Source organism: Sorex fumeus, unplaced genomic scaffold (assembly GCF_029834395.1).
Source record: "Sorex fumeus unplaced genomic scaffold, SorFum_2.1 ptg000128l, whole genome shotgun sequence".
NCBI classification, from domain to species: domain Eukaryota; kingdom Metazoa; phylum Chordata; class Mammalia; order Eulipotyphla; family Soricidae; genus Sorex; species Sorex fumeus.
Genome location: NW_026606185.1, coordinates 26,795,514 through 26,810,619, shown reverse-complemented (window position 1 = coordinate 26,810,619; position 15,106 = coordinate 26,795,514). Strand labels below are relative to the sequence as shown.

The window sequence follows — 15,106 nt, the reverse complement described above, 5'->3', positions numbered from 1 at the left end:
TGACAGTGCTTGGAACCTGGTGCCAGTATCGGGCTCACTTTGAGGTGCTCAGGCACGGCCTGGAGTGAAGCAGAACATGCACTCCTACCTGCTGAGCTGTCTCCCCAGTCACAGGGATTGGCAGAGCCTTCTTCAGTCTAGAAGGCCAGTTGACAGGGCTGGAGAGATACTGCAGTGGGGAGGGAGTTTGCCTTCCATACAGCTGACCCGGGTTTGATCCCCAGCATCCCATACATCCCCACAAGCACCATCAGGAGTAATTTCTGAGTGCAGAGCCAGGAGTAACCCCTGAGCACCACTGGGTATTTCCCAAAAACCAAAAAGAGGAAAGAAAAATAAAAGTCCAGTTGCATAAGGGAGAGAAAAGGAAGTGCGTTGGGCAAAGTGCCTTGGAGGTTGGGAATCCTGAATTTTAGATGCAACTCTGCCATCTAGCTGTACTGCTCCCAGACTACGCATCCTTCTGAAAGAATTGTTAGCACTTAGACAAATCTAGAAAATTGTAAAATCTTATCACGCCGAAGGTTGTGTGTTCACGGTCTCACTGGATGACACTGTCTCACTGCCTGCGTTCGGTGCTTCTGAGCCGCTGTGTGTGGCCTGGATCAGAACGGCTGTTGGCCAAGGACAGACGGAAGAAGAAACGAGGGCCAGACCGGTCTATATCAATAGTAGTTTATTCCAATCCTCTTCACTCCTGTCTTTCTCTGCCTCCTTCTCTCCTGGGCCCCAATCTTGGAACCTCTCTCCTTCTGGCTCTGACTCTGGATCTCTGGAGCCTGAGCTCTCTTGCTTCTGACTCTCCTCTCCGAGCTTACAGTCTTAGTTTATATAGCAATCATGTAAGGCGGTGACATAAAGGTGGGTTGAATATTGACAAATCAACAAAGAGAGGTCTTACCACTCCTCTAGGAGATTAAGGATAAAATCTCATCTAAAGAGATTACTCCAGATTATTAGGAGATCCGCTCAAGGGTGGGATCCCAACAAGGGTGTGTTCTTCCCTCAGTTAGTAATCTACTTAAATAGTTGTAATAAATCTACTTCTAATATTTCTAGCAATGTCATTCTGTATGAGCACAGTAAGAGATATAAATTTAGTTTGGTTCTTCCTGAGAACATCTCACTATACATTCCGCAGTCCTCAGGCCAGGTTAATCTTCCTAGCTCCAGCAGGGTCCTAGTCTCATCGTTACTTACTTTTGGATCATGACAGCATTTGTCCATGACCATGCCCTCAACTTATAGTTCAGTATTGTGGCTCTTTGGCCTGGCCCATTTCGATGCCAGAGTAGCTCACAGCTTGCCCTGGGTCCATTCAGTCCCTTGTCGGGACCCTGCTTTTGGGGTGCTAGGAACTAAGGGCAACTGAGTCAAGAAATCATATGCCCAGGAGTAAATATTATTCGGAGTCAATCAACTCCCAAATTACAAAGCATAATATTAACTGTCTTCCTGTGTCCACACAGAAAGGACATTGCTTATAATACAAGTTCAGTGTCCTTAGATGGGTGTGACCTGACAAACCTAAGCTACCTGAGGAAAGACAAAAGAGTGTTATCCTACAGAAAATAGGTTATATTGTACCTGTAGCTAAGGTATTGTTTTCCAGGAAAAAAATAAGTTGATATAAGATTACATTTATATTTCCAATATTTCTTGGGTCAGTAGATGGCCCAGGAGGTAGAGCGTAAGCCGAGCATGTGTGAGATTTGAGTCCGATTCCTGGAACTGTTTGTCCCCCCCAAGCACTCCTGGGAGTGGGCCCATTATTGAAAAAAAAAGTAGGAACCAGAGATATAGCACAGGGGTTAACGCACTTACTTTCCACGAGAAAGAGAAAGAAAGAAAGAAAGAAAGAAAGAAAGAAAGAAAGAAAGAAAGAAAGGAAAGAGACGGGATCTAGAGAGGGAGGAAGGAAGGAAGGAAGGAAGGAAGGAAGGAAGGAAGGAAGGAGAAAGAGATGAAGAGATGGAGTGAGGGAAAGGAAGGATGGGAGAGAGAGAAGGAAGGGATGGAGAAAGGAAGGATAGAAGAAAGGGGAAGGAAGGAAGACAGGAAGGAAGGGAGGAAGGAAAGGAGGAATGAGAAAGAGAGAAAGGAAGGAGGGAGAAAGAAAGGGAGGAAGTAGGGAGGGAGAAAGGAAGGAAGGGGGAGGGAGGAAGAGAGTGAGGGAGGGAGGGGGAGGGAGAATGTGGCGTACATTGGGTCTTCCGAACTCCAAGTTGAATCTCATGGTGAAGCAGCAGCCCATGGTGACTCACAGTATGAACATCATTGCCATGGTAGCCACAGCACACCATGCCTCTTCCTCCATTGGCAGTGAGAAAAACGTGGTCAGAGTGGGTGACCTGGTCTGGGAGTGGGGAGGACCAGCCTCGGGTCTGGGAGCAAGTGACATTCCCTCCCAATGGCTGTTATCTGCTGGGATTGTTTGGAAGGCGGAGAGGCCGGCTCAGAAGAAATTGGTGCTTTTGCGATAGTGAGTTATAAAATAGGGATTCCTTGGGGGCAGAAGAACAGCAGTGCAACTTTCTGGGTCTTTCTTGCCTTTTTTTTTTTTGAGAGGGGGTTGCAAAGTGGCACACTTGTCTCTGTGCTAGGGGGTCTCTCTTGAGGTCACTCTTGCTGAGGAACCAAGTGGTCCCAAGGATGGAACTTGGACACCCACATGCAAACATACTGTTGAGTCCTCTCACCTCCAGCCCCTGATATTATTATTATTATTATTATTATTATTATTATTATTTTGGTGGGCTGGAGCCATAGCACAGCGGGTAGGGTGTTTGCCTTGCACGCAGCCGACCCGAGTTCAATTCCCAGCATCCCATATGGTCCCCCAAGAACCACCAGGAGTGATTCCTGAGTGCATGAGCCAGGAGTAACCCCTGTACATCGCCAGGTGTGACACAGAAAGCAAAAAAAAAGAAAAAAAGAAAAAAAAAGAGTAAGCCCTAAGCATCACCTGGAGTGATCCCTGAGTGCAGGGCCAGGAGTAAGCACTGAGCACTGCCAGGTATGGCCAAATTTCCCCATTCCCTAACTTGTTGCAGTTTCTTGAGTGCTTAGCAATGGGGCAGACAGCAGTGAGGTGACCCACCTTATTGCATTTCTTCTGCACATGGAGGGCACCCAGGAAAGGTTGACTCCAGAAGGTGCCCCTGGGCTCAGGCACAGCACCAGTGAGGCATGGAAGGCGGCAGTGCATGGAGCTCAATGACTGGGAGTTAGAACAAGGCTCAGACACCTGGCTCAGGATCATGGATGGGATGCTAGTCCCAGCAAGCCTGTAAGAGTCAGCTGAGCTGCCGCACCTAGTTTTCTGGCTGGCGAGCAGCTTAGTAATTAAGGGAATATGTTTTGTCTCTCTGTCTCTGTCCCTCGTGTATGGGGGACATCCCCCATGGTGCTCAGGGGTCATTCCTGGATGTGATATTCAGGGGATTCTGCAAACCTGGGCCTCCTCCATGCAGAGCACACACATGCAGAGCCTATGGAAGTGGGGGGCGGGGATGTCTCTATGGCTTAAAAGAATATTTTTTTCCTTTTCTTTAATTCCCTTTCATTTTTAAATGAGATTAAAATTTAAAATATGCCTATAGGCAATATATAGTTAATAGTTTGAAAATTCTGGAAATGTTCTAATATTTGAAACCACCATGCAATTCAATGAAAAAATCATGTCTATCATTGATGATGGAAGACCAATATACAGCTCTGCTGTTTCCCATTTCCCTTGTTGCCTTGAGGGAAACATCGACCCATATTCCCACTGGAATTACTCCTTTTTTCTTTGCCTTTTAATTTTTTTTCTAATTTTTGTTTTGTTTGGGGTCCATGCCCAGCAGTGCTCATGGAGGGACCATTAGGATCGAACCCAGGTCGCCAGCCACATGCAAGGCAAACAAACGCCCTACATGGTATACTATCTCCTTTTTCTTTCTCAATTTGATTTGAATATTATTTGATGCACTGTGACTGCAATACTATTCATGACAGAGTTGGATGGATCCAGCATTCCAGCCCACACTTTCCACCAGTATCCCCCTCCCAGCACCCGCTCCTGCCACCTCAGGAAGCTCTGTCTGAGCCTTGTTCTAGCTCCCAGTCATTGAGCTCCATGCACTGCAGCCTTCCATGCCTCACAGGTGCTGTGCCTGAGCCCAGGGGCACCTTCTGGAGTCAACCTTTCCTGGGTGCCCTCCATGTGCAGAGGAAATGCAATAAGGTGGGTCACCTCGTTGCTGTCAATGGTTGAGAATAGGAAACCAGTTCTCAACCATTGCCTTCCACCCTGTCTAATTTTCTTACTGCCTCTCCTTGCCTGCCCTCTGGTGGAGATAATGGCGAGAACAGCCAGCCCTGAGTGGGCGCTGCAGCCTGGGCTGCAATTTTTTGCAATTTTTATATATTTTATTTTCATAAAGTATAATACTCAAACACCAATCCCACCACCAAGCACCTTCCCACCACAATAAGAGGGAAGTATGTGAAGGTTATTGTATTTCATTCTGGAGCCATTTAAGCCCGTATATTAGAGAATACAAGCAAGTATGTTAAAACCAAACTTATGTGTGCTACTATTGGTACGTAAATGGTAAAAGAATATGAGAGGTTGCACGGCCACAAGTGCGGCCATGCGCTCCAGGAAATTCTGCATCACTCTCTTCTGGGAGCTTTAGTTTTTCGTCTCTGGATCTTGACCATTGATGAGATTACATAGCGCTGGGGGCAAGTTTGTGGGTGTGACTGCCAAGCTACTGGAAAACTGGAGAGCTGGGGGGAGGAGGCGCAGTCCCAATCCAAGCAGGCTTGGAGATCTCAATCGCAGGTTCCCGCATACCTAGTTTTTTTCTGCCAGTTCCCTCTTGGGTGAGGCTCATCTGAGAGCATGTGGATAGTGGCTTTGAGTATGGCGGCAGTTGGGCTCTGGAGATTTTTGGCTGCCGGGGTGCTTCTTGGAGTGGGGAGGGAAACTCAATCCGCCCCCCTCCAAGATGCCCCAGTGAAGACAGCTTGGCACAGGGTCAGGGAATTACCACATCCTGGGCTGGAGGAGACGAGGAACTGTGCAACCAGGCTCCCCCTTGGGTCCCCTCTGGGGGCTGCCATGCACATCCCTCCAGCTGCAGTCAGCTTTCCCACTGCCATGCCCATTCAAGTTGCAATCACTGTGACTGGCTCACCCACCTCATTTGTCCCACCAAGCTATATCCAAATCCTCCTTCAAGACCCTGCTCAGATAACCACCCCGTTGGTGAAGCTGCCTCCTCAGCCCCCACACAGTCAAAGAAATCCTCTCACCATTTGTTTCCTACATTTGCTCTGGCACTCTACTGTCCTCACACTGACGTGTCTGTATGTTCTCCTGCTCTGAGGTAGACTCAAGCAGAATGCTAGAAACATGCCATGGGTCCTGGGGATTCTGCTTGCGATGGACTAAGGAAATACTTAATAATTGACTGATGAATCCTAAACGGGGAGACTGAAGTAATGTACCACTGTAGCACTATCCTCCCATTGTTCATCAATTTGCTTGAACAGATACCAGTAACGTCTCCATTGTGAGACTTGTTGTTACTTTTTTGGCATATCGAATATGCCAGGCTCTGCCATGCAGGCAGGATACTCTTGGTAGCTTGCTGGGCTCTCAAGAGGGACGGAGGAATCGAACCCGGGTAGGCCGTGTGCAAGGCAAACATCCTACCTGCTGTGCTATCACTCCAACCAATGTTAAAAATATTTAAAGTAACTTTAATTCTTGTCTCCCCATTTAGGAATTCTTTTTGTTTATTCGGGGGCCACACCTAGTGGTACTTAATGCTCCTGAGGTTTGCTCCAGATGCTGCTCAGGGGAATTGTGGTGGAAATTGAAACCAGGCATGCTGCGTGCAAAGTGTTCCATGGAGGATGAAACCATCCACTCAGTCAGCCAGCACTGAGCACCTGGAGGGCCTAGAATAGAATCTGCACTTAGTAAATAGAGCAGCAGTGCTGGTGGACTGTGCTCTCTCCCGCACACTCCCATCAGGACAGGGAAGAGTTGCTATAGAGACACCAATACATTGGCATGCTGCCTCTCACAGACAGACCGAAGGAGAGAGCCCAACATTAATGAAGGTGCCCACACCCTTAATAAGGAGATAATCAAGGGCATCTATCAGGAGAGTGTTGCCCTTAATCAGGAGATAAACAGGGCCTCATCAGAACCTGTTTATACTTAGTGTTCACCAGAGGGATTACTCCTGAGTCTGCACTCATGGATCTCACTCCAGGCAGTGCTTAGGGACCACATGTAGTGCCAGGGATTGAACCTGAGTCAGCCATGTGAAAGGCAAATGCCCTACCCAGTGTACTATTCTCTATAACCCATCTTAATAAAGATGATTAATACTGCTTTTTGAGTAATCAGCAGATCCATTCACTGAAATGTTTCCTGAATACCTACTATGTGCCAAAAAAAATAGTACATCACATACAGATTTGGGGATGGATAAAATAAGTACTTTGGAAACTAAAAATGCAAGTTATGGTATTATTGGTATTACTAATCACGTATCATGATAACAAAAAATATTCTCAGATCTAAGAACATTTCTTCGAGGCCCTTTTAAAAGTATACAGTAAGGCGAGATAACCTCAGACTTCCTCTGTCCTGTTTCCCCAAGTGCCTTCCAAGGCACGGAGGTGCTGCGTCCTCCTACTACTCTTCTGGAGCCCACATCCTCCCAGACCCTGCCATTCCTCTTCCACCACCTGCTCAGATCACTTCATTCCTTCAGGGACCGCCATGGGCGGGGCCCCTGGTCTGCCAGGCTGATCAGGTGATTGGTGTTGCTTTGATAGTGGCAGTGGTGGGAGGTGAACTTTACCCTCCGGAAGTAAATCCTCTTGATCTTGGGCCTCACTGCCCATGAGTCATCCATCTTATCTGACTCAATGGTCCTGTACCTCCTATTGCCTGGTTTACCACAGAGCTTAAACTTAGTCTGGATCCTCTTCCTCCCTTCCCGTCCTTCTCTCCAACATGTCTTACGTTTCTGGAGGCCAGACTGCACCCTGACACTGGCTTGTGGTTGGGGTACTTATGGCCAGTCCTTGTACCCAGGATCCTGCACTGACGTTCTGGGAGATGCCGCTACACACCCCCACTCCCACCCCATAGGTGACCCTGTCGGGCTCCCTGCTCAGAAAGCCAATGTCTTCTTTTTTTTTAATTTTTTTTCTTTTTGGGGGGGTCATACCCAGCAATGCTCAGGGATTATTCCTGTCTTTGCACTCAGGAATTACTCATGGAAATGCTTGGGCCATATGGTATGCCAGGGATCGAACCCGGGTTGGCCACATGCAAGGCAAATGCCCTACCCGCTGTAGTATTGTTCCAGCCCCAAGCCAATGTCTTCTGTGCCACCCCCAGACTCGGCTGTCATGACCCAACACTGCCAGGGCCTCACAGCTAAACCACCACATGTTTTGTGGGTGCTTTGTGGGCTCCGAGAGTCTGGGGCATGTCTTGGGCCCAGTGGCCCAGACACTTTCCATTACATCTTCATGGTTTTTGGGTCACGGCAGGCAGGGCATGCGGAAGAACTACTCCCAGTTCGGGGGTCACTCCCAATGGTGTTCTGGGGACTGTGCTTACCAGGGAATGATCCAGGCCTGTATGCTCCCCTCCTTAGCCATCTTCCTGGCCTCTGGCCATTTTTTTCTCTCTTGCTCCTGCCCCAGCCAAGAGCAGAGCTTCTCTAAGAGGCTTGTTCTCCAGCCACGAGAGAAAACCCTTCCCCATCTGGACTCTATTGGGTGTTTCCCCTCAACCCAGGTTAAACCCAGATGGAGGAAAACAGTGCAGTGTGACCCAACTCCCTACTGGCCTCTTGGCCCTTCTTCCAGCCTGCCCAAGTTTTCTCATTGCCTTTCTGCCAAGAACCACGCTGTGGCTCATCGTCACCTCCATCCCTGGACTCTCTTGCATCCTTCCTTCTCTGGACCCAAACCTCTCAGCCTCATGGCCTAGCATCGTTGGGGAAAAGGTCACAAGGAGAATAATACCCGGAAAATGCCCATTGAAGCACTTCCTGCTGATGCAAAAGACCCAGCTGCATGTTCTGGTGAGAGTGACCGCGAGAGTCCCAAACCTTGGGCTTCGTGGTGACCTCTCACTATCGCTCACTGTCGTTTTCAGTCTTATAGCTCACAGGTTTGACTCTGTCGCTTACCCTGGGTTGCAAATGGGAGCACAGAGGTTTTGATTTCCCTTGGGCATAGAAAGGCAGGTAAAGACACCGTGGTAGGGGGTTAGAGATTCCCTGGCTTTGGAAATACAGGACCATCATTTTCCCTGGGGCTCCCGTGAACCCAGTGACCAGGTGAGATCTGATACTTCATGCCATTGTCCCAGGCACCTTCTAGATATGCAGATACCTCTGAATTAAGTTTTAGAAGAAGGCAGGGCCTTGTGAAAATAACAAGGTCAGTGGGAGAAATAAACTTTCTTAGAAAAATCAGCTGATACAATAGTGTATTTGAGAGAGGATTGCTTCTTCTGAAGAATATTCTAAATTCTCTTGAAAACACTTCAAAATTTTCTGATTTGGGTGAGAAGGATTGAGGGATAGGGGCGCATACCTGGCTGTAGGCTGTACTCAGGGCTTACTCCTGGCTCTGTGCTCAGGGGTCACTGCCAGCGGCTTGGAAGTGGGGAAGGGGGGAACCATATATGGTGCTGGAGATTTGGGTCAGCCACTTGCAAGGCAGGTGCTTTGACCCCTGTACTTTCTCTCCAGCCCCAAAGAGATAACACAGAGGTTAAGGCACTTTCCTTTTCACTATCAGGTCATTTGCAAAATACTGTTCCTTTTTCATAGTTTCTAGTTGTGCCATGAAGGTTAAGCCAAACTGAAAGGTCCAGGTGGCCTTAGTCCCCAGAATCGTCACTCGGTGAATAGTGCATTAACCAGGCTTGTTTCTGGTTTCAGTCTGAGTAAACCCTGAAAAGAAACAGGAAACCCGGTGCCTTAGGAATTCTGGACACCAGAATAGAACAGCGGGGGAAATCTCTGATTTTCTGAGTCTAGTGGGAAAGACTGGCTGCATTCTCCTGGGTTTGTCAAGCTCGGTTTCTCTGTCAATGTTTATACTCGCCCCCACGTGTTCCCCCCCCACCCCACCCCACCCCCACACACCACCACCACCACCACCCAGCAGTGTGGCATCACCGTGTGTGGCAGCAGCTTGTCGCGGTGACTGTTAGACAAGCCAGACCTTGCCTGTGGCATTCACCCCAGTAGTCTGTACTTTGGGTTAAGAGCACCCTCCACTTCGCTCTCCTCTATCCCTGTTGGGGTGAGGGGGTGCCGGGTCCTGGGGTTTGCTGGCGGCAGCGCAGAAGCAGTGCACGTGGGGTGCAAGCGTGTGCTGTCGCGCAGGACGGGACGGCGCCGCTGTGGATCGCATCGCAGATGGGCCACAGCGAGGTGGTGCGGGTCATGCTGCTGCGGGGAGCCGAGCGGGACGCCACCCGGAACGTGAGTGCGTGGGAGCCAGGCGCACGGTGGGGGAGCTGAGTAGGTGGGAGGAAAACTTGGTTCCCGGCCCCATCCTCCACCACTGCAGCGGTGGAAACTTACCACGCACTGCACTCAGTCCCTCTAAGGGGTGAAAAACAAAGAGATGAATTCCTTGGAGATCTTCCTCCACCTGGGCTGACTTCTGGGTGAACCCAAGAAGCCTGGGAGGCAGGGGGGAGGGCCCGCACTGCCCCTGGGGATGGGTTCCCAGCAGCCTGGGTTTTGCTTTCTGTGGGTTTTCAGGCTTCGGTGCATGAGGTTACTAGGATTTAGGCTTCGGTGCATGAGGTTACTAGGATTTAGGGCCATCCAGGACTCCCAGTTGATCCCCCACCCCACACCTTACCCAGCTTCCCAGAGCTGCAAGACCCCAAACCACATCCCCTAGCCAACGGCCACTTCCCCTTCTGCTCTTCTACTCTAACTCTGCCTTGTTCACCCCACCGGACCCTGTGGCCAGGCAGAGCTGAGGGCAGCTTGGGATGAGGCTCTGACCCTGTTTTCATATTTATGCAGGGAGAGGAAGGAAGCCAGGGTCTCGGGCATGGAAGGCAGGCACTCAACTCAGGGGCAGAGGCATCTCCGGCTCCCTTGGCTTTATTTGTGGGTTTGACCTCCCTGCCCTTAGTATTATTACCCTGGTTTAGGGGACTTCCCAGGCACTTACGGAGTTTGAGCCAGAATGGGGAAATGAGCACAGCGCATCAACCTGGCCTCGATACCCGGCCCCTAACACTGCCTCTTCTGCCCACAATCTGTGAAACCACGAAAGAAAAATCCCTGAATCTTATTTTCTTTCTTCCTCATTCAAGCTAAACCTGTAGAACCTATACACCTAAAAGGGCATTTCCTTTTCTGTGGGAGAAATTGGAGCTGTGTACTCCAAAGACATCAATTGATGTGTTAAAGTCGGAGCAAAAGGAATTTGAAAACAGTCTCCTCTCAAACACCCCCCCCCACCCCGCAAAAAAAATTGCTATGAAGACACTAAATGTTAAAATGTGAGGTTATCTTCACAGATTCCAGTCTCTGCCTCCTCCCCATTCTTCCGTGCATGGCTCCTCCAGCAACTGACCCAGTGCAAGTTTGTATGCAAGGCAAAAAGGAAAAGCATGTTTAAAATTTAAAAATAGTAAATACAAGTCAACAATTTCTGCTGGCTCGTGAATGCAGAGAATTGTGCTTTGGTTCACCTTTGTCCTAAAAATATGCTCTTGAAATTCTCTTTGTCCCTTACCCAGTGTTCTCAGAGATTGGAGGAACAGAACATAAGATTATATAATAAGTTGCATACTTTGTCTGATAGACTTTATGAAGAACTGTTGAGCATTCCTTTTTTTTTTTGAAGAGCAAGCATGTAATTAAAGAATATAATCCTTGAAGATATTCAAATGTTAATTTTTAAAATTTTTTTTCATTAATTGAGTCACCGTGAGAAACACAGTTACAAAGCTGCTCATGACGGGTTTCAGTTTACAATGATCCAACATTCATCCCTCCACCAGTGTCCATTTCCCACCATCAATGACTCCAGTTTTCTTCCTCCCTCCCCCACCCCCGCCACCTCATGGCTCTGTGGAGGCACTTTCCTTCCCTCCCTCTCTTTCTAAATTGTTGAGCATTCCTTAAACTGTTCTAAGATTAAGAAACGTTGCACATCTGTGCTTGAATTTCCACATTTTGCCTGTTTCTGAGAAACAGTTCCAGTTCTCAACTAACATTTTATTTTCCCCTGCCTCTCTCTGATACTAATGACTGGCTTTTTTCTCCTCTATTAAGGATGGTACAACAGCACTACTGAAAGCAGCCAATAAAGGGTATAGTGATGTCATAGAAGAATTGCTGAAATTCTCACCCACCCTCGGTATTTTGAAGGTAAGACCCAAAGAGAAACTTTATTGATCTGCAGAACAGAGATGTTGGAAATGCATAATCTGGTGGCACTGGGAAAGATGCGGAGGTGATTAAAAAGTGTGAACCAGGGCCAGAGAGATAACAGAGGGGATAAAGCACAGCCAACCCAGGCTCTTTCCCCAGAATTGTGTATGGTTCTCCGAACCCCATCAGGAGTGATCCCTGAGCACAGAGCCAGGAGTAATCCCTGAGCACATCTGGTGTGGCCTAAAAACCAAAGTGAGCGAGAGCCTGTTAGTATCTGGTTTTCCAGAAAAACATTAGCAATGTTGATCAAGTCACTACACCACAGTCTAGCATATTAATGTATGTATGGAGGATTTGTGAAATCCTCCTTTCACAAGAAAAGCCTGAAAAATACTCCTTAATTATCTGGAACAAAAAGCCACAATGTTACCTTAGATGAAATAAAAAATCTTCCAACATTGGGGCTGGAGCGATAGTTCAGTGGGTAGGACGTTTGCCTTGCACACAGCTGACCCGGGTTCGATTTTCAGGATCCCATATGGTCTCCTGAGCACCACCAGGAGTAATTCCTAAGTGCAGAGCCAGGAGTAATCCGTGTGCATTACCAGGTGTGACCCAAAAAGCCAAAATTTTCCAACATGTAGACACCCAGATTTAAAAAAAAAAATCATTCCAAAGAGCTCATTCTTTCAGAGAAATTCCTAAGCTCTTTTTTTGTTGTGCATGCGTTGTATTTAAAAAAAGAAAGAAAGAAAGAGAAATAAAAAGAAAGAAAAGAAAAGAAAAGAAAAGAAAAGACCCAGAGGACCTGGGATTATGATGCATCTGGTCTGAGGGTTCTGTGTTCAGCAACCCCCTATGCTTGGGACCATGGGCAGGGGGCTCACAACCAGCAGTCCTGGTGGTCGAACAGACCTGCAGGGATCAAACCTAGGACTCTGCACCCCCTGTCTTTCCATAGCACCCACCACCACCACTCCTGTTTGTGCTTTCATCGTTTCAGATTAAAATGACTCGAGTATACGCCAGGACCTGGCCATCTTTTTCCATAAAGGATGAAGCAGTAACTATTTTTTTAAATTTATTTATTGAATCACTGTGAAAACAGTTACAAAGCTTTCAGGTTTAAGTCTCGATCATGCAATGATCAAACACCCATCCCTTCACCAGTGCATATTTTCTACCACCAAGAACTCCAATATACCCCCCATGCCACCGCTCCCCGTGCCTGTGAGGCAGATGATTTCCACTTAACTCTCTCTCTAACTTTGATTACATTCATTATTTTGACAAAAGATGCACCATTATTATTTGGAATTTTCCTCCAACAATCAAACCTGCTGAAAAGGCATCGTGAAATAATTTGTTTTCTATTGCTGGTTATAAAGAACATATGATGTGGTGCAGCCACAGTAGTGGCCATGTGATTTTGGGTTTCTGGTATTTTACTAATTAAGTCTGGAGGGATATCTGCCAAGAGCTGAATTGTTCCGAGATTGGTTTGTGTGCCTCTAGGGTCATAGCCATGCCAGAGAGCCGCTCATGGGGGGCAACTCATGGTCTTGGCAGGGCAAGAAGGACGTGCCGGTTCCACCCTCTGTCCCATGAGGCCGCAGTTGCCCCATTACCACCGGCTCATACCTGGCTGTCCGATAAGCTCTGAGGCAGTGGCCACCATGCCCCTGGTGGCAAAAATGGTGGAAGAGACAAACATCCTTTCCCTCCCGGGGGGGTGGGGGGGCACAGCACCGTAGCTTAATGCATAGGCCATTCACATTTCTGCCAAAAGCTGCTGGGTTCCAGATAGGTCTGTGTGCCTCTGGGGCCATGGCCATGCTAGAGAGGCACTCATGGGGGGCAACTTGTGGTCTCAGCAGGGCAAGAAGTGAAGCAGTAACTATTTTAGACTCAGCCAGCCATGCAGCCTCTGTTGTCTCTGCTGAACAGACAACAGCCACAGAAAACAAGAAATACTATGGCTGCATTTCCATAAAGCTTTATTTTATGGACATGCTTTTCCAGAAGTTCACATTTTCATGTCACTGTATCACTGTCATCCCCTTGTTTATCAATTTGCTCAAGCGGGCGCCAGTAATGTCTCCATCCGTCCCTGTCACGTGCTAATGTAGCCCAATGGTATATTGGGGGCTCTTTCAGGGTCAGGGGAATGAGGACGGTCATTTGTTACTGTTTTTGGCATATTGAGTATGCCATGGGTAGCTTGCCAGGCTCTGCAAGATAGTTCTTTTAATTGTTTTAAGTTTCACTTGCCAGGACCAGGAAATCAAGTGTCACGCTCAAGAGCCCTGTGCATTGTATGTAGTGTGTACCCCTGGCCTGTGCGCTTCTGCTCCCCTTAATAGAGGCCACACCCCTCTTCTGAATCTGGTGCAGCAGCTTCTCAGGATGAGCACTTGGGACTGGTTAATATAGATGAAGGCTCTTGAATCACCGCAGAGGCTCTCTGGCTATCTTGTAGCTGATATTTTTAGACTCTGTTCTTGCCGCCATTGATTCAGAGCTGCTCTTTCCAATCGGCTGGTTCCTCACCATCTGCACCACACTTGCTAAAACTTTGTAAAATAGAAACCACCATGAAGGTAGACTCAGAATAGCAGGTACAAGCTGCAGAAATGGACTTTCCAACAAATCTGGCTTCAAGCTACACTTGCTCTGGCTTAGTTTTTTTCTTTCCTTTCTTTAACTCCTAACAATGTTGCAATTAGGTGATGTTGATATATTGGCAAATGAAATATTATTTAATTAGCCAATTGACATATGTGTTTATATACATTGAAAAACAAATATGGAGGGTTTGGAGATGCCCTGAGGGGCAAAAAAATACATTTTGCATGCAGGAGCTCCAGGTTTGAGCCACAAACCACTTGGTCCCCTAAGCACATAGATAGGAATAGCTCTTGGGTACAGCTTAATGCAAAATTTTAAAAAACGAAGGAAAGGAAAATGGAAAATAAAAGTGGGGAAATGCTAAAATGTTCTAAGTATAGCTTATTCTTTTTTGTTTGCTTGTTGTTATTTCCTTTGCAGGGGTAGCACACCCGGCAGTGCTCAGGGCTTCCTCCTGGCTCTGCACTCAGGGATCACTCCTAGTGCCACTCAGGGAATCAGCACTGGGTATTGAACCCAAGATAACCACATGCAAGGCGAGTGCCCTGCCTCAGACTAGCCTACTCTTACAAAATAAAAAGTGATTTTTAAAATTGTTTTAACTTAATTTGATGGGGTGTATGAGGGTGGGAGGGATACTGGGACCCGTGGTGGTGGAAAATGGGCACTGGTGGAGGGATGGGCATTTGATCATTGTATAATTGAAACTCAAGCACAAAAATTTGTAAGTCTACAACTGTACCTCATGGTGTTTCACTAATAAAAATTTTTTTTTAAAAAAAAAAAGGAAGCTACTCTTCGGCCCTTGACAGACTTATATGTGTTCTTAACACATAGTAGAAGCTTCAGGTGTGGCGTTTGGAGCAGGTGCTGTGGAATGCCCCCCCCCCCCTTCCCTGCATGGAGTCTGTTCCCTTCCTCCCCTGCGAGAGTCCGGCTACACTCCGCACCTGACCTTTCCCTTAGTTCAGCACATGCCTGCAGTAAGGTGCGTTTCCTTTCAGCGCCGTCCTCCAGGCTCTTCTGAC

The 15,106-nt window shown here is 47.7% G+C and overlaps 1 protein-coding gene across 2 annotated transcripts in view; it reads left to right on the top strand.

The window, feature by feature from the left end:
• ANKRD29 (ankyrin repeat domain 29) overlaps positions 1-15,106 on the top strand; it is a 54,503-nt gene that overhangs the window by 30,865 nt on the left and 8,532 nt on the right. For both annotated transcript variants that reach the window (XM_056138156.1, XM_056138157.1), the window contains 2 exons: positions 9,429-9,527; positions 11,349-11,444. In XM_056138156.1, coding sequence (XP_055994131.1) covers positions 9,429-9,527; positions 11,349-11,444 — 195 coding nt within the window. The remainder of the gene's footprint in view (positions 1-9,428; positions 9,528-11,348; positions 11,445-15,106) is intronic.